This window comes from Lissotriton helveticus, chromosome 12, assembly GCF_964261635.1.
Source record: "Lissotriton helveticus chromosome 12, aLisHel1.1, whole genome shotgun sequence".
Classification (NCBI taxonomy): domain Eukaryota; kingdom Metazoa; phylum Chordata; class Amphibia; order Caudata; family Salamandridae; genus Lissotriton; species Lissotriton helveticus.
This window is the reverse complement of record NC_136073.1, coordinates 336802316-336829298: the sequence shown is the minus strand read 5'-3', so window position 1 is coordinate 336829298 and position 26983 is coordinate 336802316. Positions and strand designations below refer to the sequence as shown.

The window sequence follows — 26983 nt, the reverse complement described above, 5'->3', positions numbered from 1 at the left end:
AGGACCGGAGGCTTTGGATTATCGCTCGTTTAACGCTTACAAAATACTACTGTAGATATGTCAACCACCGGTTTATGATAACATTGTTTAAACGTAGACTCTGATGACCAATCAACAGACCTCCTAATATCTTGAACAGTTGAACCCAACATAAAAGTCTTGGATGCCATTGCACCACGAACAGAATGTGCACCAAAAATCTGGGTATTAATACCAGCTTCATGCATGACTGATTTTAATCACCTGGCTATGGTTGCCACTGAAACCGGTTTAAATGGTTTCTGTAATGCCATCAATAATTGCGTTGAACCTTCTGGTCTTAAAGCCCGAGTACATTCTTCATAGGCTTTCAAACACTGAACTACACATAGCTTAGCATTACTGGGAAAAGTATAATACACAAGAAACCTCAAAACCTGTCTCTTCAATAGACTTCCTCCTTGATGGACTGATTTTGTCCTGCCAGTAATATTAAAGTAAACACCTTCCGGAGGAAATACTCTACCTGTAAGATCCAAGGCTGTCACATCCGAAGAACGTCTGCAGGCATATTAGCACAATAACATAGCTAGTTTAGCTGTCAACTGATTCCTGGAAAATAAATTGTTAATCGCCCATTTGTCAAATAATGAAAGAACTAATTAAACATCCCATAAGGATGAGTACTTTGGTTTAGGTGGATTAGCTACCCTGATTCCTTTTAGTAACGTACACACTACTTGATGCATGCCCACTGGCTTACCTGCCACCTGAGTATGGCCCGCTGAAATAGCCGATCTAAAATTGTTGACTGACCGGTACGCTAAACCTTCTGAAGCTTTCTCTGACAAAAAGTCCACAAATGGGATACCTCTGCCTGCACGGGATCCACGTGCTGTTAAAAGCACCAACAAGCCCAGCCTTTCCAGGCTGAAGAGTACCTTTTCCTTGTGGTAGGGGCCCAGGCTTGTTAATGAATGTGGAAGCTTTGTCCGAAATTCCTGGGATTTCCCATTGTTGCAGGAAAGCCTCCATGCAATCAGGGGCAACTGCTCCGATATCACGATGTCGCGGATGATGGATCTAGGCATTTAGGGCACAGCCCTTGCTTGGCTCACCTCTTTCATAAAAAAACGCTCTCAGAGAGTACAGCTAGCGGATCTGGTATTCAACCCAGCTACTCTCTCATGCGGAGTGCCCCAATGCTCCACATTATCGCCCCTCATCTTTAATGCTTGTTTACAGCCCCTGATCGCCGCACTGAATCGGATAGAGTGCCGGATTTATAATTATGCCGATGACACTCAAATCATTATCCAAATTGACAGCTCTCCAACAGCACATTTAAGAATACAAAACATCTTAAAATTTACTGTCAATTGGATGTCTGCTAACTCACTACAAATAAACCCTGACAAAACTGAGGTACTGGCGGTTACCTCAGTCTCCATGCCATGGAATGACCTCTTTTGGCCAAAAGAACTTGGGCCTTTTCCTGAATCAGCCTTGGCCGTGAAAAGCCTGGGAATCGCAATTGATGCCAAACTATCCATGACACATCAAGTCTCTGCAGTCATAGGAACTTGTGTTGGCCTCCTGAGACAACTGCGAAAATTGTCTCCACTCCTTACCTTTGCCACGCTCAGACGGGCAGTTTCAGCAATGATACTGACGTGTCTGGACTATGGCAACTCTTTGTGCACTGGCCTCCCACAACAATTGTTGGCCAGATTACAAGTCGAGCACATGCCACACCCCTACTACGCAAGCTTCATTGGCTCTCAATCAGGCAGAGAATTAAGTTTAAGGGTCTCTGCATCACACATAAAACCCTGTACGGCCAAGCTCCAAGTTACATCATGGACCGCATTGCCACCTATGTTCCCAGCAGGGCACTGCGGTCAGCAGAGGCCACCCTACTGGTCTGCCCTCATTTCAAACTGCCCTACATGGGAGGGCGAGCGTTCTCAACGCTATCCCTTTGGTCTGGAATAGCCTCCCGGTGAGCCTACGCAAGGAAGTGAATCTCCTTCCCTTTAGGAAGAAGCTTAAAACGGTGCTCTTCCTGGAAGCATGGAGCACGACTTAAGCAGCCTTTCCCCCCCTCTTCTCTACCTAGTTCAGGTTCACCCTCTGACAGCGCTTAGAGACCTTTGGGTGATAACGCGCGCTACAAATCAAAATTACAATTACAAATTACAATCACCATCGGATGCAACTCTCCACGAGGGCCCTGGAGCATTGTCCTGGGGAAGTCGCAGCTCATCTCCACTAGCACTGGGAACCAGGGCTGTGACTTCCACATGGGGGTCACCAAGATCACTTCCGTTAGTTGACGGGTTGCCTGTGTTGCCACTCTGGGAATCAAGATGTAATGGGGGAAAGGCATAATTCAGGCCCACCGACCAGTCTTGAGAAAAAGCATTCGTCGCCTTCGCTAACGGATCCGGCCTTCAGCTGAAAAACGCCTGCAGTTGTCGATTGAGTCTGGACGCAAAAAGGTATATCTTGCAAGGACCCCATATTGCTTGCAGCCAACTGAATATCTGGGATTGGAGCTGCCAATCGCGGTAATCCTTGAGATACCTGGAATTCCAGTCTGCTACAATGTTCGCCTGTCCCGGAATGTATTCTGCTATGACTGAAATCTGATGACTCAGGCAATAGTGCCAAAAGTCCTTCGCTATCTTTACTAGCAGTGACGACCTTGTACCTCCAAACTTGTTGATATATCTCACTGTTGAGATATTGTACGTCCTAAGAAGGATGCAATAAGAGACTTGTTAGGGGGAGAGCGCCCGGATCACGAACACCCCTTCTAACATTTCTAGGCAGTTGATCTGGAGATCTAGTTCCTGAAGGGACCATCTTCCTCCTGTGGAGTTATCTCCACAACGCGCTTCCCAGCCCCAACAGCTGACGTCTGATTCTATAATAACCTCTGATTGGGAGCCAAAGAATGCTCTGCCGTTGCGCGCCTCTATGTGGCCCAGCCACCACTGCATCTCTTCCCCTACCTCCTGGGATAGCGGAACCAGGTCTGTGTAAGACAGACCTTTCTGAAGATGTTGGATTTTTTGTCCCTGAAGGGCCCAGTAATGGAGAGTGCCTTGGAAGATTGCTTGTATGGAGGACGCCAATAGCCCCACTATACTGGCAATTGTCCTTAGGGAGACTGTCTGTTTGGATAGCACCGTCGTGATCTCCTTCTAGAGATCCTGCAACTTTGAGCAGGGCAGGCTCAACTGAGCTGTCTGAGAATTTATGGCGAATCTCAGAAGTCCATTGTCTGAGAGGGACATAGGGGCGACTTGGGTTAGTTAATCACAAACCCCAAGTAGAAGGTATATGCTCAATTGTAAGTGTTGATTGGCTAAGGACTGCGTTTGTGCCAAGATGAGTATATTGTCCAGATATACAATCATGCGGATGCCCTGTTCCCTTAGATGGGCTATCACCGGTTTCATTACCTTGATGAAGCACCACGGAGCTGAGGAAAGCCCGAAAGTAAGGGCCAAATATTCCAACCATCGATTCTGCCATCGAAATTGCAGAAAACTACTATGGTGAGGAAAAATCGGAATCGTTAGACATGCATCCTTCAACTCTAATCTGACCATCCAATCCCCTTTCGTTAGTAAATCTGTCAAAAGATTGATACCCTCCATCTTGAAATGTTTGTAGGTCAGTCAAGTCAAGTCAAAAAGGCTTTATTTCGATAAAAAGATTATCATAAAAGCTTCACCTAAAATTCATAGGTACAGTAAAAGAAGCCAGGAAAGAAACAGATTACAACAAGAAACTACGCATATACAATTATTTTCACATCATAAGTTAATTAAAAAGAAAAATTAAACAATCGATTTAAGCCTTTTGGCTCGGATTAACCAAGCCCATGATAAAAATTTGGCGAGAGCACAAGCATAGGTTGTACGGCTATCAGACATTAGTATACGAATTGCATCTGAGTGGCACCTAGTGCCCAATTGGCGACATAGATGTTTGAGCCATATTTTCCTAGGTAAATTGTACTCTCCACATTCAAACATAAAATGTGCCAATGTCTCTGGTCTAGCTAGACATACTGGGCAAAGCTCTACAGTTTGTGCAGGCAGTTTCCATCTTGAGGAAAAAGTATACAATGGCAAAGTTCCTGCTCTAAATTTGAAATAAAGAGCCCTATCAAAAGGTTTGCCAATAGCGTCCAGATAAAGTTCACGTTTTGGAGAGTCCTTAAATTTTAAGAACTCTTCAGTAAATCTGCCCATAGAAGCATTAGTGTTTCGTTGTGACATAATCCAGTTCCAATAAAGTTTCTTAAGAGTTGCCTTTGAAGGAGAAGATCTATTAGCCCATGAATCTTTTAGGCCCAAATTGAGTAGCAAGATTTTAATGTCACTCAGCCATTTGATTTTGTGCCACCCTGACAAGGACATAATTTCTGCGAGGCCTTGCGCATATTTACTACGTTCGGGCACTCGCCACAATCGTGCCCATAGTAAGAGTGGACGTAATCTTGCTAGATCTTCGATAGGGCGACAGCCTAAATCAAGCATTAGTGGGACCGTAGGGGTACCCTGAGGAAGTGACATAATCGCCCTACAGAACTTCCTTTCGGACTTTGGCAAGTCATTGGTAATGGATGAGCCCCAAAGCTCCGCCCCATACAGAGCAGAACTAACCCCTTTAGCTACATAAATATCAAGGACAACAGCTATTGGTCTAATTACACAGGAGCGTTGCTCTTTCAAAATAGCTCCTGTTATCCTTTTATGGGATAATAACATTTTATCCAAATGTGGGGTCCATTGCATTTTGTGAGATAAACGGATGCCTAGGTAGTCGAACACTTCTACTCTCTCCAAAGGTTCAGCATTCAGGATTGGAGGGCGTGCTAATTTTTGGGGGGGATTCAACACAAGATATTTAGTCTTGCCCGTGTTAATTACGAGGCCCCGTTTGGTACAAAAAGATTGAAAATTGTTCAAAAGCCGTTGAAGGCCTATCGGGGATTTCGATATTAAAAGCGTGTCATCCGCAAAGAGGAGGGTGGGTATACGTTCTCCAGCCAGGGATGGTTCATCTGAAGGATGTTCTAAGAGATGCTCAACCACCCCGTTGATATAAAGGGAAAACAGGGTGGGAGCAAGGACACATCCCTGGCGGACCCCTCTCTCTACCGGGATACTGCTAGTTTTCTCCCCTCCTGGACCCCACCTAATCTGGGCAAAGCTATTTTCATGCATCCTAACCAGTAATGTAAGTAAATAGTGTGGCAACCCCATGTCGGCCAAGACTCTCCACAGGGTCTCCCTCGGTACAAGGTCAAAGGCAGTCTTTAAATCGATGAACCCGAGATAGAGACTGCCTTTGCCTATAACCACAACCCTCCAATACACCATCATGAGCCTAAAAACTTGTTCGACTGTCCCAGTACCCACTCTAAATCCTGCCTGGTAGTCGGAAAGGATTTTATTTTCTTCTATCCAGTCCAGTATTCTGACCAGTAGAACCTTGCCAACTACTTTTTGAGTAATATCCAACAGACTGATCGGTCTGTAGTTGGACGGCTCATCTCTGGCACCTTTTTTGAAAATGGGGACCACCTCCGCCCCTTTCCATGACGAAGGGATCGGAGCACCCTTACAGATGGCAACAAGTAAGGAGTAAATGAATTTACCCCACTTTGGAATATCTGACCTCAGAAGATCGCCAGGAATACCAACCCGGACCAGCGGCTTTTTGAGGCTTGATGGTACCTATGGCGTATTCCACCTCTTTAGTTGTAAAGCCAAATTCGTCGGGGACAGTACTCCAATCTAATAAATTCGTTGTTGGAACCACAAACCTCCATTCAGCATCAGTGGGAGCCTCAATAGGTGGCAGATCATCATGTCGGGAGTATAACTTTGAGAAGTGGTTAACCCACGCTTGGCTTGAAATGTTACATGAGATAAGATCACTATCCGGCCTGTTTCTGGCTCTAATTGTATCCCAGAAACATTTTGGGTCTTTTTTGAGACTGGCTTCTTTAGGAGTAGACCAGTACTCTTCTTCCCATTCTTTTTTAGCGTGTGCCAGTGTAGACTTATGCTTTTTCCTAGCAGTCTGTATCAGAGATTGGGATTTGCTTTTGACGGCCTCTATTAAAAGAGACATTGCCCGTCTGCATGCTGGAGTATACCAGTCATGCTTTCCCCTGGATTTAGGATGGGACAAGTTCCTCCCTTCAGAGCCCCTAGCCCAAAAGACTTCCCCTATGGACTTAACAACTACTTAACTGAAAAGGCAACACATATCTTTGAACAAAACTGGATTGATGTTATCCAGTTCTATTTGTGAGGCCATAAGTAATTCGTCTATGGTGGAGATCTTAGTAGCGTCCATAGCAATTTTGTTCCACTTTAGACGTCTTCCACAGGAGGAAACAGTAGTTGTATGTGGGCATTTAGATAAGACTGCAGGTTCATTACTAAGCCAGGGGTTCGTTAGAGATAGAGAAAGTGAGTTATGATCACTCTCAACAGTAGCTATCACTACCATATCATGGACCAATCCCCAAAGTTTTAGGTCCAACAGAATATAATCAATCCTTGAGGAATGAGCTATTCTGTTGAACGTATGGGCACCCAGGCGATCTGAGGCTGTGCGACCATTAGTAGCTCTTAGACCGAATTCTAATGTCCGCGCATTAAGCTGTATTGCGCTACGGGACCATCTTTTTATCGGGGGGATAATAAGTGCAGGGATACCCCATTTGCTATCCTCCTCACCAAGATCTAAATTATCCTCCATAGGAAGTGGCTCATAGGTGCAATTAAAATCACCTGCTACCAAGATATGGTCAGCTTCCTCGTGGTCTCTAAGTTGTGTTTCCAGGTCAGAGATCACCATGGAAGTACACCCATTTTTAGTGCCTCTGGCATAGATATTATATAAGGCAAGGGATAAGCCCATGCTAGGCTTAGTTAATAGGATCCCTAATATATCTGGGCTATTAACCTGCCTGGATGTTATGCAGCAGTTAAGTGAAATGCTTATCCAAATGAGAAGTCCCCCTGAGGGACGTCCCTTCCCTTGCGTTGCTTTCACAGCAGGAACAAAATGGGTTACAAAACCAACCCGATGTAGCGGTTCTATACTCCAAGTCTCCTGGAAGAGGCAGATTTTGTGTGCCTCGACCAAGTCATCCCATTCCAGTAGGGCCAATTTCCTATGGATACCTGCAAGGTTCCAGCTAAGAATTCTAATTGGTTCCTTGTCAGGTTTATTTTTATGGTTATTAGTTACATTGAGGGTTTGGGGTTCCAGGCAATCGCTTGCCAATGTAGAGGGTATTTGCTCGATATCTGTGGCTATGGGCACGCCTGCCTCGATCCCCTGAACCCTACTAGGTAAGGTTTGTTGAACCCGGGGGCTTTGCTGCTCAGGTTCCAGTATTGAATCCCCTGTATTTGCAACTACTGTAGATTAATTTCCCATTGTGTTAGTGTAACAACCCGTGTGTCAATCGACCCCCTCAAGTCCGTTCAGGCAACTAAATCGATTAGAACCATGGAATGGTAACACCGGGCCATGGAAGACTGGTCGAGCATTAAAATCATGGTATCTACTCCTCCGGGCAACCCTCGTCCAGTTATCATGGGCTTGATTGAGATGCATAGGGGTGGGGGGGAAGAAAAACGACACATGTAGGGTCTGAATTGTTGATTCAAGTGATCTGTTCTTCCCTCGACATATATGAGTAACAGTCCCAGCATCATGAAAGCTCACCAGGATGCAATCCCCTATTATAGATTTGTTTGTTTTTCCCACCCAAGGGACCCTTCTCACCATAATGATTTTGTTGTTAAGGTATACCGGGAGGGGCCTGTTCACATTCAGCCACTTAATGACCCTGCTTTTCAGTGTGCTGAAGTTCTCCACTTCGCCCACTTCGAGTAGGGGAACACCGGCCATAACGACCATAAGGTCGTTTGCTTCTGGAGGGAGATTGGGTCTACCGGGCCTAGTAGGAGGCTTAACTGGGGGTGGAAAAGCAGAGCTACCAGTGATTGGTATAGGGGGAGCTAGGCCTACAGGTGAAAGTGGCCTATTAAGATTTAATAGATGGGCTGGGACTATGTTAGCCATAAGGGGTTGTAAAGGGTGAGCAGCAGTGGTAATCGGGGGGGGGGGGGGGGGTACTGAAATAACTGGCCTATTAGAGGATTTCGTAGGGACCATAGGAGGAAAAGTAGTCTCAAGAGGTCTACCCTGGGTACCAGCCACCGATTTCATGCTATTTAATGTAGTCTCCAATATAGTGAGTCTGATCTCAACCTTTTTTAGACTCTCACTAATGGGCAATAATAGGGACCTAAGCAAAAATTCAAGATTTCCTAATGGGACAACAGAGAAAAGGGCATTGGTAGCATTATTTACTATAGCATCAACCGAGTCAGTAACAGTGGTGACCTTTTCTGGAGGTGTTGAATGTGCATCTTCCACTAACCTCTCAGTAGGGGGTGGGGTTTTTGTTATCCTACCAAACTCAGAGTGGGGGATTTTTGTTTTGGTTTTTCCCTGGCCACCCCTCGACTTCCTCCTGCGTTTATTCGGTGGGGGCCCATATACCCCTTGCACGGAAGTTGGTTTGGTTTTAGCTTTAGCTTTCCTAGCTTTAGTAGCCGGTGGGGGCTGGGAAATTAAATCTATAGTCACACTACTTGGACTAAGAGAGGGGGCTAAGTTAGTGGTTGACTCTGTCGGGGTGTTGGTGCAGTCCCTCAGAAGGAGTGGGACGTCATCCAGAGCGGGTGTTTCCTCGCTCAGTGATATGGAATTATCTGTAAGGGGCCTATTTTTCTGATTTTCTATTGAGCGTCTGCGCTCCGCCCTAAGCTTAGTCAAAGTACTTTCCTTATCCCCCTCTCCCGCAGCCCGGGGAAAGTAATTATCCAAGGTCCTATTTTTTACCCCTCCCAGCCTCGTAGGAGTGCCCTCCCTAGCCGGGGAAGGCATAACTAACCGTGATGGGTGCAGAACTAGAAAGTAATTTAACAGTACAATGTTCCAGTGTTCAAGGGGCAAACTGAAGAGGGTAGGCCCAGCCCAGCCTAATCTGGCCTATGACGGCCTTAGACGGTCCCGCCCTTGTCCCGGGATGCTCCCGCGACGCTCCCGCGCAGCGGTGGACGTATCCAACTAATAAAGGGGAGGAAACAATAGGCGGGGGGGCGGGGCAGGCAGGGAGAGCGGCCCAGGTGTAAGGGCTCATAGGGACTCCTGGGAAATGGAGTCCCTGTACACGCTCGCAGCCCTGCCTCCGCGACTCACACCTCACCAGGCCAACAAACAGTCCCGGACACAGCTCCCGCTGGTGTAGCGCTGCGGGGAGCTGTCGATAGAAAAGCAGCACACAGTCCCGAGGGAGAAGGCAAAGACGGCAGCAGCACACAATCCCAGGGCAGAGTGACAGCACAGAACTCCCCGTCTGAACGGTCAGTGTCCCAGGGAGGCGATCACAAGTGGCAGCTTTTACTCCTTCGGCGGGGGGCGGGGCAGGCAGGGAGAGCGGCCCAGGTGTAAGGGCTCACAGGGACTCCTGGGAAATGTAGTCCCTGTACACGCTCGCAGCCCTGCCTCCGCGACTCACACCTCACCAGGCCAACAAACAGTCCCGGACACAGCTCCCGCTGGTGTAGCGCTGCGGCGAGCTGTCGCTAGAAAAGCAGCACACAGTCCCGAGGGAGAAGGCAAAGACGGCAGCAGCACACAATCCCAGGGCAGAGTGACAGCACAGAACTCCCCGTCTGAAGGTCATAAACAGATTGAACTCTCTCAGGTTTAATACTAACCTGTGACCACCACCTTTCTTCTGCACTAAAAAGACATTGCTGCAGAACCTGCGAGGACCATTTCTACGTCTATAAAAGCACACTCTTGTTGGGAAAAACTGAGCTGTCTCAGTTGAGTGTCTTGGAAAGGTGTTTGCTATAAGTCCAGACCACCTAGTCCAGCTAACCACCACCCTCGCCTAGACCAGCTAACCACCACCCTCGCCTAGACCAGCTAACCACCAGTCTCGCCCAGAACCCACCCACCGACCCAGACACCGCCGCCAGCAACCTCAGACAGTGGATCAACGACTGCGCCAACACCCTCGCCCGATCAAGAAACCCTTCAACAGTCACACCAACAAGAAAGCCAGCTGGTTCATTGAAGACCTCCAGGCCTCCAAGCAAACCTGTCGAAAGCTGGAGAAGATCTGGCTCCGTGAACGAACACCAGTCAGCCACTCAGCCCACAGGAACGCCACCCGTAGACACCATCACCTCATCAGATCCGCCAAAAGGGCCTCCTTCAAAAACCGCCTAGACAACAACGCGCACAACAGCAAAGAACTTTTCAACATTGTGAAGGAACTCTCCAACCCCAGCACCAACACCAACGACGTCCCACCCTCGCAAGACCTGTGCGACTCGCTGGCCACCTTCTTCCACCGCAAGATCGCAAACATCCACGACCGCTTCAACCCCCCCGACAACCACTGAGACCTCCGCCCCAACGACTTCCATCCGCACCAACTGCCTGCTCTCCTAGACCAACATCAACAACGACGACACCATCAAGTTCATGAACACAATCCACTCCGGATCTCCGTCAGACCCACGCACACACCACATCTTCAACAAAACATCCATCGCACCCCATCTCCGGAAAGTCATCAACACCTCCTTCGAGACAGCAACCTTCCCGGAGAGCTTGAAGCACCCTGAGATCAATGCCTTACTCCAAGGCGGACCCCAAGGACCTCAAGAACTTCCGGCCCCTCTCCCTGCTCCCGTTCCTGGCAAAGGTCATCGAGTAGACCGTCAACAAACAACTGACCCGCTACCTCAAGGAGACTGCCCTCATCGCCGCCACCGATGACATGAAGTCCCTGCTGGACAATGGAGAAACGGCGGCCCTCTTCCTCCTGGACCTGTCAGACGCCTTCGACGCGGTCTGCCATCACACACTACGAACACTCCTCCACAACGCTGGGATCCAAGAGAAGGCCCTGGATTGTTCCACCTCCTTCCTCTCCAGCAGAAGACCGAGCGTCCGCCTCCCCCCTCCCCGCCCTTCCGCTGCGAAGACACCAAGATCATCTGCGGCGTACCCCAGGGCTCATCCCTCAGCCCAACTCTGTTGAACATCTACATGGCACCGCTCGCCCACGTCGCCCGTCGGCACGATCTCCACATCATCTCCTACGCCGATGACACCCAGCTGATCCTCTCCCTCACCAAGGACCCCCACACCACCTAAACCAACCTTCACAAAGGAATGAAGGCCGTCGCTGAATGGATGAGGAACAGCCGACTGAAAATGAACTCGGACAAGACAGAGTTACTCATCCTCGGATCCACCCCTTCGGCCTGGGCCGACTCCTGGAGGCCTACCGCACTGGGAACCGCTCCAACACCCACCGACCACGCACACAACCTAGGGGTCCTCCTCGACTCCACCCTCTCCATGACTAAACAGGTCAACGCCATCTCTTCCTCCTGCTTAAATACCCTCCGCAGGATCTACAAGTGGATCCCCACTGAAACGAGAAGAATGGTCACCCAGGCCCTAGTCCGCAGCAGGTTGGACTACGGAAACACCCTCTATGCAGGAGCCTCGGACAAACTTCTGAGACGGCTCCAACGCATCCAGAACGCCTCTGCATGCCTGATCCTCTAACTTCCTTCGCTGCAGCCACATCACACCCCACCTGAGAGACCTGCACTGGCTCTCGGTCAACAAGAGGATAACCTTTAGCTCCTCACCCACGCACACAGGGCACTCCACAACACTAGACCAACATACCTCAACAGACGACTCAGCTTCTACTCCCCACCTGCCAGCTCCGCCGACCTCACCCTTGCCACGGTTCCCCGCTGCCGAAGAGCGACCTCCGGCGGCAGATCGTTCTCCCACCTCACCGCCAAGACCTAGAACACCCTCCCCATCCAAGTACGGCAGACCCAAGACCTGCTGACCTTCAGAAAACTCCTCAAGACCTGGCTTTTCGAGCAGTAGCAGCATTCCCCACCCCAGCGCCTTGAGACCCTCACGGGTGAGTAGTGCGCTTTACAAATGATATGATTGATTGATTGGTGGAACTCATGAATAGTCTGCAAAATCCACGCATCGTGTGACAACATTGCCCAATTGTGACTGAAAAATTGGGTACGACCCCCCCCCCCGGTAAGTGAGAAGTTTCGATAATCTTACCTGGAGAACTTTGGGCCTGGAGCCGCCTGTTGTATCTTTGTCTCGTGGGGTAGAATGGTCCACCTCTGGTGGAATCCCAGTCACCTCTACCGCGTCCATAGTCTTCTCTGGGAGGACCTTGGTAGTATTGTCGGCCTGGCTAGTGTCCTCTACCCCGCCCGGCCGTGTTAAAGGCCTGCTTGGAAGACCCTTTTATTTTCCGGATTGGGCTTTGTCCAAAGATGCAAAAGTGCCCACATATTTTGAAACTTCTTTAACAAATCTTTTTTCAAAGAGGTTACCCTCCAAGTAGGCCAGGCTCGGCCGATGCTAACTCCGTCAGATTTGAATCCATCCGCATCAAAAGAGATTTGCGTTTCTCCGTTGATGGCGCAATTGGCATTTCCTAAAAGACATATCTCTCTCTGTGTCCAGCCCGCAAATACGTCTGGGTCCACAGTTGTGGCAGATTCTTTTGCTACTAAGGCCATCTCTAGTATCTAGGCCAAGGACCCTGCTACATCGAAGAGTTTGTCCTGGCAGCCCGCCAGGTGCAGTCAATCCCTTTTTTGGGGTCCTTCGCAAACTTTTTGAGGAAAGTAAGGAGGCTGGCATCGATATCCAGCCTTTCTGCTACCTTATCTGGGATGTCAGGCCGAGCGCACCCTATTGAGCACTTCCAAAGCCCTTCCTAAGATTGTTGTGCAGATAGTCTGCCACCTCTGGTGCTATTGCCCAGTCTGACGAACAAGGATGTACGATACGGTCTGGTTGAATGTGAAGGGTGTGTTAAATTTTGCGGCGTTTGGTCGGGTGTCGCACCACCTGTCTTTCTAGATCTTTTCTTAGAAGGAGCCTCCTCATCGGTTGTATCTGTACCAGTGGTGTCTGTGTACACTTTATCGTTGTATTTCGCTTTCCCACCTCTGGTGTTAGAGGGAGTGGAATAACCATGATCAGGAGTGTGCACCTTGGGCAGGTTTGCTAGCGCGTCAGTGTGGGGCCATGGCCCTTACTTTCTTTTGCTGGTGGTGTCATCAGTTTGAGGATCAGCTGGGACTTGAAACCCATGGCACTTCGCAAAACTCTCTAGCTGTTTAGAAATATGTTTTAAGGCGGCTGCCAAAAGCTTGCTGCACAGTACTAGGGACTGCCTTCTCAATGGCCCTGTTGACTGACTGCTGGACCAAGGTGTCCAGAGCGTCAACAATATTATCCTCTAAGGTAGATTCCTGTTTTTCTTCTTGATAGTGTTCATCCTCCTCATTGCTGACCCACTCTTCCATTGCACACTCTTATTGTATCTTTATTTATATTAAATTAGTGCAAGGTAAGATAATCTTTAAGGAGTAAGGGGGGAGCCAACCCACATGCACACAAAGTTTTTGAGTACCTAGCTCTTCAGCAGTTGCGGTAATCCGGATTGTTCCAGCCCAGTCAAGGGGTCAGAGCCAAAAACAATTTGTTTTTGGATCTGACCCCTTGTTACAATATGCAGGGAGCTTGTGCTCACTCCAGGGGCAACTGCTATTCCAGCCGGTCAGGCGTCACAAGTAAAGCTGCTCGATGAAAGTTTCACAGCTTCTGAGCCTTAGGAACTTGCAGGGGGGCGCGTATGACGTGCGTAGCCCAAAAGGCACCCAAAAGTAGCCCAATTGGGCTACGCAAGTCGGGCTCATTACCGTACTCCGGCCTATTAGGGAGGTCTAGACTGTGAAGCGCTTGGAGCGTGCTGACCTGAAACACGAATCACCACCGAGAGCGGCACGGTACTTCTGCTCCCAGCAGGAGCCTCTTTAACACCCGCCATATCGGGCCAAAAACAATCAACAAAGGGCGGTACACTCGCACACACTGTGGCACTGTACTCAAAGCAATTGCAATCATTAACCAGATTAACACTTTATTTGCACAAGCGTGTGCTTGCAAGTTATCGTATGATTTAACTGTATTATAACAAATGTATAACAAAATGACTCTGCGTGGGCAGCAAAGAAAGAGCCTCAAGGGAAGGAAATGTTGACTCTAATAGGGTCCGACAGGATATGATGGAATGTGAGAGCATCATGGGAAATGTAGTTTATTTTGTGTATAAGAAGTTTTCATTGGCTGCTGTGAGTTCACAGTGAAGGAAGAGAAGTGATAATCCGAAGCCTCCGGTCCTATAATAAAATTGCAGCTGCGCTGATTACGTGGACCAGGCCAGTGGAGATACTGTGTGCACATGCTCTGTTTTGGAGGACCAGATCATCATGTCGGAGGTGCAATTCATGGAGAACAGTGGGGGTGGTTCCTCAGCCGTGGGACAGCTCATAGGACAGTGAGTGCCGAAGTCCTATATGAGGGGCATAGGGGAATGCCATCATTCAAGGGATTGAGGCACCCTTTCGTATGCACGTTAATCAGCTGCACGCAGTCAAGACACATGAAGGGTGTGCATGCATGTTGTAGACGCGGATATGGCCATTGAGCCCAACCTTGAGGCACGTGGCAAGTGTGTATGTAAACACAGACCATTTGCATCCTCCGCAAGCATTAAACTCAATTACCGCATGGACATTGGACAGACACAATTTAGGCTTTTTTCTGTTTTCGCTAGACTGGGCGATATATTACTCACTCACTCTTTATTTCAGAGGCATTTTTGGTCCTGTTAATTGTATAGGACTTGGCGATTTTACCCCACTACGAGATGAGGCACTATTTCTTAATATTTCCAGGGACTTGTGAATGCTCTGCCTGTTTCATAGATGTTTTGTGTCGTTTCGTTATCCGTGTCAGAAAGATTGTGGGTATTTTTTTTATTTGCTTTTTGTGAGATCTGTTTTTAGATGTGAACTGAGCATGATTGCAGGCCCGTACGCCCCTCTAACTGAAGAAAGATTTATCATGTCCTAAAAGTAGTGTAGGTCCAATTGGTGCCCTGACTGTTTGGGCGAGCTTTCTGCTTATCTGAGAGCAAAATAGGCCCATGTACGGCAGGTATTCTTTGAATGAGCACACTTCTCAATCCCGGAATACAACATGCAATGAGGGTTTGCTCTCTTCTTACTAAACATTACTTTTTCCGAGCTGAATATCATGTAGGTCCCTCTGGGTTAAGTTCTGTGTCCCACTTCAATAAACCTTTCTCCAAACTTGAATGCATGAAATGTTTAGAAAAGACAGTTTCACCAAGTGGAGACAAACAGAATGCTTGTTTTTTTGTTGTTTTTTTTTTTAAACATAGAGTGCACTTATGTCATTTCCCCTTAATACATACATGGAACCATGCATCCTTCATTGGGGTTCCCAGCCCATTCCCTCGTTGGGGTTCCCATGCTTTTTTTCTCAGCCCTCATAGTATACATGAGACTACAGCACCTTCTCTGCTTATAGGTGGCTGCCAGGGTCGTGTTATCACCCATGCAGTGGGTTTCTCTACTGTTACTGCCACCAGGGTCTTGACTGCCTCCACCCCTTGCCATTACTCCTCCCGCCCACAGAACTCCATGGAATTTGGTGGAGTTTTTCAGTAACTCCACCCATCCCTAAGGCCCCCTACTCTCTCAGGTTAAGGAGCACAAGCTTCAGATTTAGGCAAATGTATGTGGGGGTGGTCATTTTGATGGAGATCGAATTGGCTCAACCACTGCAGCAGGGTCGGTATGCTTGTATAAAATGGAGATGCCTTTTCTGTATAAAGATGAAACTGATGCCTGGAAGAAGAAGGGAGGAGGTTGAAGGCATTTATGTATTTCCCTGTTAACCCTTAAAGTTTTTGTTTAAAAAAATAAAAAATAAAAAAATATTGCAGGAATATATAGTCATTTCCAACAACAGTACATATTTGTGCCTACAACCCTGAGGCCGGCATAGAGGGCGTCCTACGAATTGTATACATGTATGCGGTCGGGCCTTCTCTGGTCGTTGGTATGCTATTGAACCAATAGTTTGTTGGATCACTAGGAACAAGTTAGATATGTACATAGTAATAACTTGCATTTTGTATTTTATGTGAAACTAAAAAAAACTCAATACGTGACTCAGTATTAACACTCATAATGTACACTTTGCCGACCGATGTCCACACTACCCTGCTGGACGTCATACCTGCAAGTCTCACATGACTACACCTCTCCTTCCAACCGGTCCCCCCCCCCCACCTGCTCCTACTGTATCAGGCAAGGCTCGTGTCCATTGTGCGTGCCACATTCTATACCCCTTGGCCATCAATCAACTTCTTCCTTGTCCTCTGAACTATCAATATCATCCTCCGGCAATGGTTCGCAGAGGGCTGCCAAATTCCATTCCACTTACGCGGATTGGCTCTCACTTTGTACACCGCCCTCTGTTAACATGAGCATATCCATATTCCTACTCCATTGTGCCAAGGTGGGGAGCTCTGCCGTCCCCCATCTTTGTGCAATGTCCCGTTTGGCCGTCATGAGGCCTATCGTGGTCCACATCCTACCATAATGTGTTAAATCAGTAGGCCCCCACACGTTCAGCAGGCACATACGTGGGTCTAGTGTTAGTGAGGTGCCAAGTGTTTGTGCGATGGTGCGGAGTACCCGCTGCCAATATCCTACGATGCTCGTGCAACTCCACAGTGTGTGTATGAAAGTGCCTTCTTCACCGCAACCCCTAAGACAATAAGGGTGATCCGCCCTCTGCAATTTATGTAGAGTAGTTCTCGTGTAGTATATCCTATGTAGGATTTTCAATTGTACCAAGCGGAACCTACCTGATATACCAGCTTCACGTGGGGATGCAATAGCAGCGTTCCAGTCAGATTCGTCAAAGTCTCCGACGTCCTCCACCCATTTATCTTTTAGTTTCCCCAGTGGGTCAGGTAGGTTATGAAGCAGTTTACGGTACGTTAAGGATGTCGCACCCTCCTGCATAAAGTCTGTAAGCAGAGGGTCTTCAAGCGGGGAAGACTCTGGGGGTGTGGTATTCGAGGGATCACTGCCTGAAGGGCATGCCTAATTTGTATGTATCTAAACAGTTCAGTGTCTCCCAGGTCGTAGTGTTCCTGAAGGGACGCAAATGGGAGCACCCCCTCTCTAGACCACATGTCCCCCACTGTTGATATCCCAATGTTGTCCCACTGGGTGAAACCCTTGGTGTGCCTCAAATGTGGAGAAGTGTGGCTCACTGGTTAGAGGCGGCAGACCCTGAAGCAGAGGTCAGACCCGGGACCAGGGTTCAATTCCGGACGCGGCAGGTTCTTGAGCCCAAATATCCACGGACTCGATCATTCTCGTTTCGGTGCCTACTCGAGTCACAGGTTCACACTCTGCAGCTCTGGGCATTAGCTTGCTTAATCTCCACTACGGCCCCCCTGTGGCGGGATGCCTGGCTTTCACCTTGGGGATGCCCAGTATGGGTATCTCACAGGGAAAAACCAGGACGGGTTCCCAAGGCAAGCGCCGAGATGCCTACGGGTAGTCGAGCGCTATATAAGAATGCCTAATAATAATAATAATAATAATAAATGTCCCAGTGCCTTAGTGTCCCATAGTGGTGTGAGTTTCGTGATGATCCCTTCCCAGTGTAGTTTCGAGTGCGCCTTGTACCACAGCTGCACGGTATGCTTGGTGGGTCCTATCAGTTTCGCCGCAGTACCCTTGTGATACAGAGGCGCAAGTAGGCTGCTGGTGCCCAGTTGCGCCCTGTCTGCCTTAAATGCCGGGTCATCCTGCGGGGCGTGTACCCATTGGTTGAGAATCTTGAGTTGAGCCGCCCAGTAGTACAACTGCATATTAGGTAATGCGATTCCGCCATCGTACCAGCTCCTGTTAAGCTTCACGTGGGCTATTCGGGCCGGTCGATTCCCCCATAATAAACTCGATATCAGTGCAGTCACCCTCTGAAAGTAGCCGGTAGGTATTAATGTTGGAGTGTTTTCAAGTATGTACAAAAAGCGCGGCAGTGCCATCATTTTAAATAATGCTGCTCTGCCCAGCAATGTTAATGGAAGTTCCTTCCAGTGCTTCACGTCATTACGTAGCCGAATGAGAGGGGGTTGCAGATTAAGAGTAGTGAATTCTGTGGCGTCTCGGGTGACATATATTCCTAGGTATTTGAAGGAAGTAGTGGCCACTTCCAGAGGGCAAGACTCCGGAAGGGGCGGGATCGGGCCCTTAAGCTCGTAAATTGTCGATTTCGACTAATTAATAGTGTAGCCGGACACCCTTAAAGTTTAATATATATCAAACCAGGCCATTTTTAGGTCTAGCCTTGCACAGCGCGCAAGCACTGCTTAGGAGATGACCTCTTGGAATTGGTCTGTACTTTTTGGAAAACTCGTGCATGTACTGCACTGTTTCCAATGAGTACTCGTGCATGTACAACATCCACCTTGCGGGAGCGAGCAGCTGCGCCATCTGTTTCCAATTATCGCGCCCGCGCTTGTTTACATTTGCCTGTCTCGAGGTCGCGTTAATTGGAAACAGATGGCGGTCGCATCTCAGGATGTTTATCCAACGCCGGGACTTAAGTCTGTGGCTCTGGCAGTTTGTCACTTCTCGCTTGTGGACAAAAGTATTTTCTGAAGGTTTGAAATCGTGTCTAAATGTTCAATTACCAGCCTATCCACGTGCCATGTGGATATTTTCCAGTGGCTCATACATTAAACAGAGCACCGCTAGAGAAATGAAGGAGCAACATTCGAAATGCAAGTATATTTTCTTGCCCTACATTCTTCAGCATTTGCGGTGCTTTGTTCTAACTGCACCTGGTCCTTTTTTAATTCCATTATAATGCATGCGAGCCCCGCTGCCATTGATTTTTGCTTATTATCTAGTTGGGTTTACATACTTTAAAATAGAGACCATGGGTCGCGTGCAGTAAGTGTTTGTAATTAGACTTGAGGTATCCTTCTTCCTGTTCAGTCATGTTCGTTAAGAATTTTGAAAAAGCTCTCTGGTGAAAAGAGGATCAAACTTTTCATATATTATCATTTACTGATCTCCAGTAACACTTTTCCTATCCAGTGTTTACTTCAGGCAAAAAGGGACAAGTGAAATACGTCATTATATTGTGATATTCAACAGAAATGAGCTGTTTATTTTCTCCATCGTGATTGAAAGAATTTCAGCTGATGACTTTGCAACCAAGTAGAGGCGTCTTACCAATACTATTATTACCACAAACAGCTCGAATTCCCATGAGTTGCTTGCTGGTATTATATTAACTATGCACTTACGTGGGGCTTACATTGGTCTTACACTGTTTTTCACCCCTTCAGAGAGAAAACAGTTACTCTCTGTAAAGGCAAGTGAGGCAGTGCTGTAGAAACGTAGTAGCTATTTTTTGTGAGTTTTATAAAGCAGTAATTGCCAGTTTGCCATGTACAAACTTAAAATAAAGGAAGCCAAATGTACCTGGTTTTCAGAACGTCTTAGATATGTAAACAACCTTGATGAATAATTATTTCACATCGTTTCTGAACTGCACGATTCTGCAACGTCATTTTCAATTGTAGTTGCCAGACAGCAGAATCCTCTTTCTCCGATTCTGTGCTCTGAACCGATTCTGGCTTTTCAGTCATCTTCTAAAAACGGTATTTTTTACTATAATTGCTCCTGCTCAGTTTTCCGGTTATGTTTCCTTATCGCCAAGAAGCTTTGGCCTGCGCTGATTTGTAGTAAGGCTGCCTTTTCACTCAAACTTTTTTTTTCCATCAGCCGGTAGTAGGCCTACAATCGGACCTACTGGCTTGTCTCACGCACCACGGACCGTGCTATACGTTTCCAAATACGTTAGTGAGACTGCTCCAGCCCTACCTTTTACTGGCTTGTTTCACGCCCCAGATAGCGTGCTATACGTCTCCAATACGTTAGTGACTCTGCCCCAGCCCTACCTTTTACTGGTTTGTCTCACGCACCACGCACTGTGCTATACTTCTCCAAATACGTTAGTGACTCTGCCCCAGCCCTACCTTTTACTGGTTTGTCTCACGCACCACGCACTGTGCTATACTTCTCCAAATACGTTAGTGACTCTGCCCCAGTCCTACCTTTTACTGGATTGTGTCACGCACCACAGAAAAGTGAAGCAGGTTACCAAAACTTAAGTTTAATTGTTGCTTAAAGTGCATCAATTTGCTTAATTTCTCAATGCAGTTCTATAATATGCCTAATAAATATGTTAGCTTTCACCCACGATAATGCAAAGCATAACTAAAAAATTATAAGGTCCCAAAGGCGAGACCTATTGGCTATGCCAATGCTTGTTGTATTTGGTTTAGGTGCTAGCATTTAAACCTGAATTTGGATGTTTTTTTTTAACCCTTTTCTTGTTTTTCTGTACAACTCAGTTTAAATGTGACAAATACGAATGTGTTTTGATATGTTTCAACGGTGTTTTGCTACAACGGACATATACATGAAATTGAGTGTGTTTCTTCGTGTTTTTCAGCGCTAATTTACAGCTCCTTACCCGCACCCTTGGCCAAGAGTGTTGATATTAAGGTAATTTCAACTTACATTTAGTAGTTATTAAGGTGTCATAAATCTTGAAAAAAAACAGTTATTTAAGTGGAAAGCGAACACAATGTTATCATGTTAACCACAGTTATTTGTGCAGCACATTAGTGCCTTCATAGCTTGAGACGTGCTTTAAAAAATATCTCTGTGTATAAATAATGCAACTTCCTGTGGCGGTCTCTTTTGTGCAGTCCGGAGTGCAAGAAACAATACTTACCTTCCCACTGCATTCCTTGAGAATGTTTCATTGCTGACACGGATGTTGTACAACATAAACGAAGTAATATCTCGCACCATAGTTCTTGGGTTTGACACCCTACACTCTTGAGATCATAACCGCAAAGGGAAAAGGCTGAAATTTAAAACTTGTTCCTTTTTGTTGGTCCTACCATTAGACCGTTGCTTAAATTTGTTGAAGAGCCTATTTTTTTTTTTTTTTTTTTTACATTTTATTCAGCGATCCATGATTAAAAAGGATACAGCAGAAGAGCAAAAGAGAAACGTGGCATATCTCTTCAAAGCATACCTTTTTATTTCCTTTATTTTGATTATTATTCTGTTTCTGTTTCCAATGTTATTGTTGTTAGTCGAGGACTTTATTCTACCATATTCACTGAGTCTTAACACCCAGACGGAGCAGTGTTGATCTGCTCAAGTAATTAAGATTTGTGGAGGTTTGTTCAGGTTATTCATAGCCTCCCATCGGTAGGAACTATTTCCATCATGTGTTTCAAAATAGTACATCTTTAACAATTTGCATGCCTTTCGTGCGAATTTAGGCGATTTTAATCTTTCCATTGTTTTGGAGTTATTCTTCCTAATAGTAATTGCACAATGTAACCCTTCATGCTGCACTCATCAACATAATTTGTTATGGTTGGTTTAACCTCTTTTAGGTCTTCTATTTATTTCCGTGTTAAGTAATCTGTAAACATGAGGCCATCTTGTGCATTTCATCTGCCTTCTCCTGCCCGCGTCTTGACCAGCTTCTGCCTGATGGGCTCTTCTTGTGCTATGTTGACATTTTAATCAGTTTACTGTAAAGGCCAAATAGTGTTTGACTAGATGTTTAATAAGAGAGAATTCATGACCTTTCATTGAAATAGATTTTGTTAATGAAAGTATTTGTAATTTCTAAACCCACACGTTTTTCCATGAATCGGACCATCTCAGATCCTGAGGTGTGCTGGACAAATAGAAAATAAAACAATCACAGATTCTTACGCTAGTATCAACTATCCACTATGTAATGCCTCAAAATAGTAAAACCAGTGATATGGTTTTTTTTTGTATGTAATAATGCCTTGCATGCAGATACTGAAAATGGTAGCATTGGTACCCCATTTTCATCCTACAATTCCTTAAACTTATTGACTCCATGTCCCATCAAACAGCTGATGCACAAATTGTAATGCAGAGCTTGCCATGTGGCATTGCCATTAGATGAAAGGAGGAGGGCAGGGCAGGACTTGGTGACATCGGCTGAGCCCCATGCTGTTAAGGGATATTCAAGTATGTGGCTATTGCACCCTCTTCTACTCTGCTCTATCAAATCCTTGTATTAAATGTGTATGGGGGTAAAGTCTTGGCTCACAAATAAATCACACAGTTAAAGCAGCAGAGGTTTACAATGTATTCTACGTGGAGAAAGGGCCAACCCTTGCCCTAGAAGTTAAAACAGAATTTAGTTTGATTGGAGAGACAAATCTTCACCCTTTTTTCTGCTTGCACATTCTTTGCGGAAGAGACATTTCCTAAGTTGAACATTGGGGCTTGAACTTCTATCTCCTAGATTCTTTATTTCCACTCTTAATACAATACGTTTTTTGGGGAGTGATCGTGAATAATGTCCTTCTGAAAATAAATGAACCTCTTGCTGGATCCAGCATGCTGTGATCGTAATATGGCAAAACTTTACAGGCAGTGTATCCTTTATTTTGTGCATGGCTTACAGTGGAAGCCTGTAGTGTGAACGCTGCATTCCATATCCAGTTAATCACTGCTACTATGTCACAGCAGCAGTAGGAAACAAAAGTTGTTTCCCACTGTTGGGACGTAACCGGGAATTTCAAGTTGCACTCACTGGCTATTGGGAGCCTTCCACTATGATGCGGGTTCTCTGCTCCGATGGATAGTAGAGACCCCAGCTTCAGGCTGCATGGTGCGTGAAGGAGACGGCAGGAGTCTGCGTATAATTTTCATATTTTTGGGTGGTAAAGGGGTAGATTGAAGAGAGAGTAGTATGGGTAGCGTAACACCAGTGTTTTCAATTTAGGAGGGAGAAGAGTAATTGCATATGTTAGCGTCAACGAGGTGGCCAAAGGCCAGGTGTGTGTGATGTTTTTTTAAAATTATTATTATTATTATTTTTTATTTTCTGGGGGAGGGTGTTGGAGCAGAGTTATGTTTTTGTCAACTAGATTGGCATTTTCAGACGTTAAACGGCCTCTAGCAATCTATAATAGCACGTTACTTTTTATCTACTTTTGTTAAGGGCGGTATCCACAATTCCATGGAAACATGAATCTTTGTGATTCAAATAATATAGCCTCCTCTCTCATGCCCAACCACTGAGTACCATGTTACCATTTTTTAAATATGGGTGGTGGGAGGGAGGGGTGGCAGAGGTTGTTAGTGATGGATGTCAAGACAATAGATTTAATATGGAGCAGGTGCGAGCGCAGGTGACGCCGTGTTAGGTATTGGTCCCAGATGACTCCTCTGCTCCTTCACAGCTGTAGGAGTTGAGATAAGAAAAATGGATAACTGAATAAAGGAGATGTTCATAACCTTGTGGTACATTATAAACAATTCGAGTTTCACTCTTGTTGTTTAGTTGATGTCATGTAGAACCTGTCAGTAGAAAATCCTCATTTTCCATTCACATTTACCATTTTAAATTCTATATATTAGTTATAGTGCTTGAGTATAAGTCAGGCTGATGTGTGCCTTCAAACCGGATGGCGGGAATTTCCATTTCTGTAGTGCAGACATGGATATTTACCTGATGGAATTCCCATTTCTGTAGGTTTTACCACACACATTTTCTACCTGGTACAGCAGACAATAAGGGGGCTCCTGTGGGAGAGTGCTGGGGAGGGCCCAGGAACAGTGTCGGAGTGTAGGGGAGGATTTTGCTTATGGAAGGAGAGCATTGCATTCTCACTCTGTGCAATAGTAGGGTTGGATGATTTTATTGGCTTAATTTTCTGGCCAGGAAATAGGGTCTGGAGTCGAGCGTCTCAAAAACCCAGGTGCTGGAAGACCGGGTCACTTATAATTGACCATAATTTCACCCGGTAACTCGGCTCAGCTCCACTCCTTATCAGCCATAGTAGCAAGCAGCATTCTAATAAGTGAACATTCGAATTTATTTGAGTGATTTGCCCCCTTGCATTTCAGTGCATTAATTAAGCAACATTCCTGCCATATTAATCACCTTTAATAGTGCAGGTAATTGTTGCTTGAAGAGCACACATCTGTTGTAACTAAAACAAACAAGCATTGGCATAGCCAATAGGTCTCGCCTATGGAACCTTATAAGTGTTTAGTTATCCAGCACAATATCCTTGGTGCAACAACATTAATTGTTAGATGGCTAAACACTTATAAGGTTCCAAAGGTGAGACCTATTAGTCATGCCAATGCTTGTTTTTGCTATTTCGGATAGCTCGTTTCCCTGCCGGGGTTACAAGCATGCAAAACAACCTTGTGTTTTCAAAAAGGCATCAGAAGCATGCGAGTAAGTCTGAGTTTTAGCTTGACGGTTGCGGAGTGTGGATCACTACAGAGAAGGGGGTTTCTACTTGCCTAATCCACACTGTAGTGAATGGGTTCGGCTGAATCATTAGCAACAACGCCCGGTTATGTGGTGTGAGTCAGCGTCCGCTTCAAAGGTCTTTCCCACCTCGCGGAGTCTCAAGGGAGGTGAAGGAATGGCAGATGACAAATCACCAACTCCCTCAGGACTTCTCCTTGATGACGTGGTGCCTCCAAGCACAGGGTGTCCTGCCTGCCACCTATACATGCAGAAGTATGTCAGAGAGCAGGCTTCTTTCCATACTCCACAGCGACGACAGCTCCGCAGCAAGCTTAGCTCATACCCTCCTTTGAGCTCAAAAGTATATAATGCCTCAAGGAAGGATGGCAAAACCACACTTCTATTCTTTGCTTAAAACATTGGAATTGGTAGGGAGGACTTTGGGAGGTGCAATACAGCAAATATGGGAATTTTTGCATTGCACTCCAGGGCTCCTCTCACCATAGCTTGCCTTGCACTGGTAATGAATGAACTCAACTTACATAGGGTTCACAGCCTTCATAAATTTGGAGTTTGTGTACTTATTGGTACTGATGAGTTCTCAACCAATGACACCACAGCCACGCACATATAGCTCTTGTTGTCCACAATGTCTATTTGAATACCTCGGTGAAAAGCGAACTCGCTTCTAAAAAAACAAGTTTTTCACTGCTGCGACATCGTAACAGTTCTTAAGTAAAACACTCTAAGGGCGTTCAGCTCCAAAAACCAATGACCATGCCTATGATGAAAGCGTATATCCCCTGAATGAAAATGACACCAGCAATATACAGCAAAACAATGCCATGCTCAAATAAACAAAAAAAATTACCAAGAAACTTCGAATTAAAAAATTGAATTAATAAAGGCAAACAAGATGACCATCAAGTAATACAAATATTTCACACAATTAACAACTGAAAAGCTGCAGTTCACAAAAATTATAACATGTATGCTTTAATTACAAGCATTTTATTAACTTCCATCTAGGCAGAGAGTCCGACAACTCAAATATTGCTCTTGTTGTGAACGTCACTCTGGAAGCCTCGGCTGAAATACACCTTGTTATCACCCATCTACAATTCTGTTATTTGGAATTATATCTTAATTTACTACAAATTTCCGAACTGAAGGAGGTGGGGACGGTAGTCTGAAAGTAAGTGGGTGTTTTACTACATGCCACAGCGTTTGTCTTAGGATCTTTAAATGGTGCAAGTGAAGTGTAGTTGTATTAGTCTCTGGTAAACTGTGCCTCAGCGTCACACAATTATTATACCAGTAAACAAAGAAACATTGGCTATATGCAAAGATGAGAAAATATTTTGACAAGATTTACTCTAAAAAGATATCTTTTTATTCAGTCAAATCTTTTTTCTTAATGTAATATTTCCTACTTAGGGTGCAAATGCACATTCTCTGCATCTACGATTTAATGTTTGCACAATACATTTCTTTAGGATGTTGAGCAAGTCTTTGAACAGTAAAACGTAACTAACAAGGTTACATTTAAAGACGGACACAAAAGCAGAGGAAATGGCAATGTGGAATGCGTGTCTGTGATGGCGCAAAATGAACAAGTGGGAGGGGTGGGGGGGGAGTGCGGCCGAGTGCAGCCACTGAGGCAGGCAGATTAGCAATCTGCAAGGCGTGTCCGTGACTACGCGGGCGAGTGCAGCAACATGCAGTTTTTACCTTGTGGGGGCGAGCACGATAATTGTTTACAGATGGCGCCGCTGCTGCTCCCGCAAGGGCAACGCCAAACGTGCACGGGCTTGGTGAGCTGACTGGAGAACAAACAGAGTGCTCAGGAGGCGAAGTGTCGGCCTGAGATGATGGTTTGTTGCCACTTGCAGTGACGTAAATTTGGGGTGAGGACTCCCTGAGAAGCGCCTATTGACAGTTTTGTAGCTCCAGGGTTCGCAACAGTTGATAATAGTCTTCAGCTGTGAATTTACACGGGGTGAGATTTAAAATGACTTCGGTGCATGCAGAGATGAATACATTAGACACATGGTGGTGCTTGACGATTTGAAATTGTCTGCGAGTTGCAGAATTCCTGTTATGAAGAAACTGTACTTTAGTGCTAAAGCTACTAAATAAAAGGATTTAACAACATTTTTAGAGGTCCAGCGTCAAAGAAGAACTAGTTGTGACTGAGAACCTACCTTCGGAAGAGGTCATGAGAACCTGTGCCTTGGATTAAACTGTAAAATAACATAATAGTACTTTTCGTGTTACGGTGGAAGGCAAAATAAAAACTCCAAAAAAGAGGTATATCTTAACCCCCAGCAACTTTTTGGTGTACAGCGGCCCAATTAAATAATAAGCCACCAGGGGGAGCTCTTGGACGCTCTGTATCAGGTAAGCGTTCTCCTTTGAAGCTGGAAAGAAGCACCACCGACTCACGGTTTGTTTCCCACACGGCTCACTAGTGCTGCAGACTGGGCCCCGCGATCTCCATACTTAAAAACCCCTCTTTTCATTGGGCTGACGAGCAAAGTAA

At 46.0% G+C, this 26983-nt stretch overlaps 1 protein-coding gene across 2 annotated transcripts in view; it reads left to right on the top strand.

Annotated features, from left to right (window-relative positions):
- Positions 1 to 26983, top strand: part of POP4 (POP4 ribonuclease P/MRP subunit) — a 180503-nt gene that overhangs the window by 44017 nt on the left and 109503 nt on the right. For both annotated transcript variants that reach the window (XM_078668288.1, XM_078668289.1), the window contains exon 3: positions 20614 to 20666. In XM_078668288.1, the coding sequence (XP_078524414.1) occupies positions 20614 to 20666 (53 nt within the window). The remainder of the gene's footprint in view (positions 1 to 20613; positions 20667 to 26983) is intronic.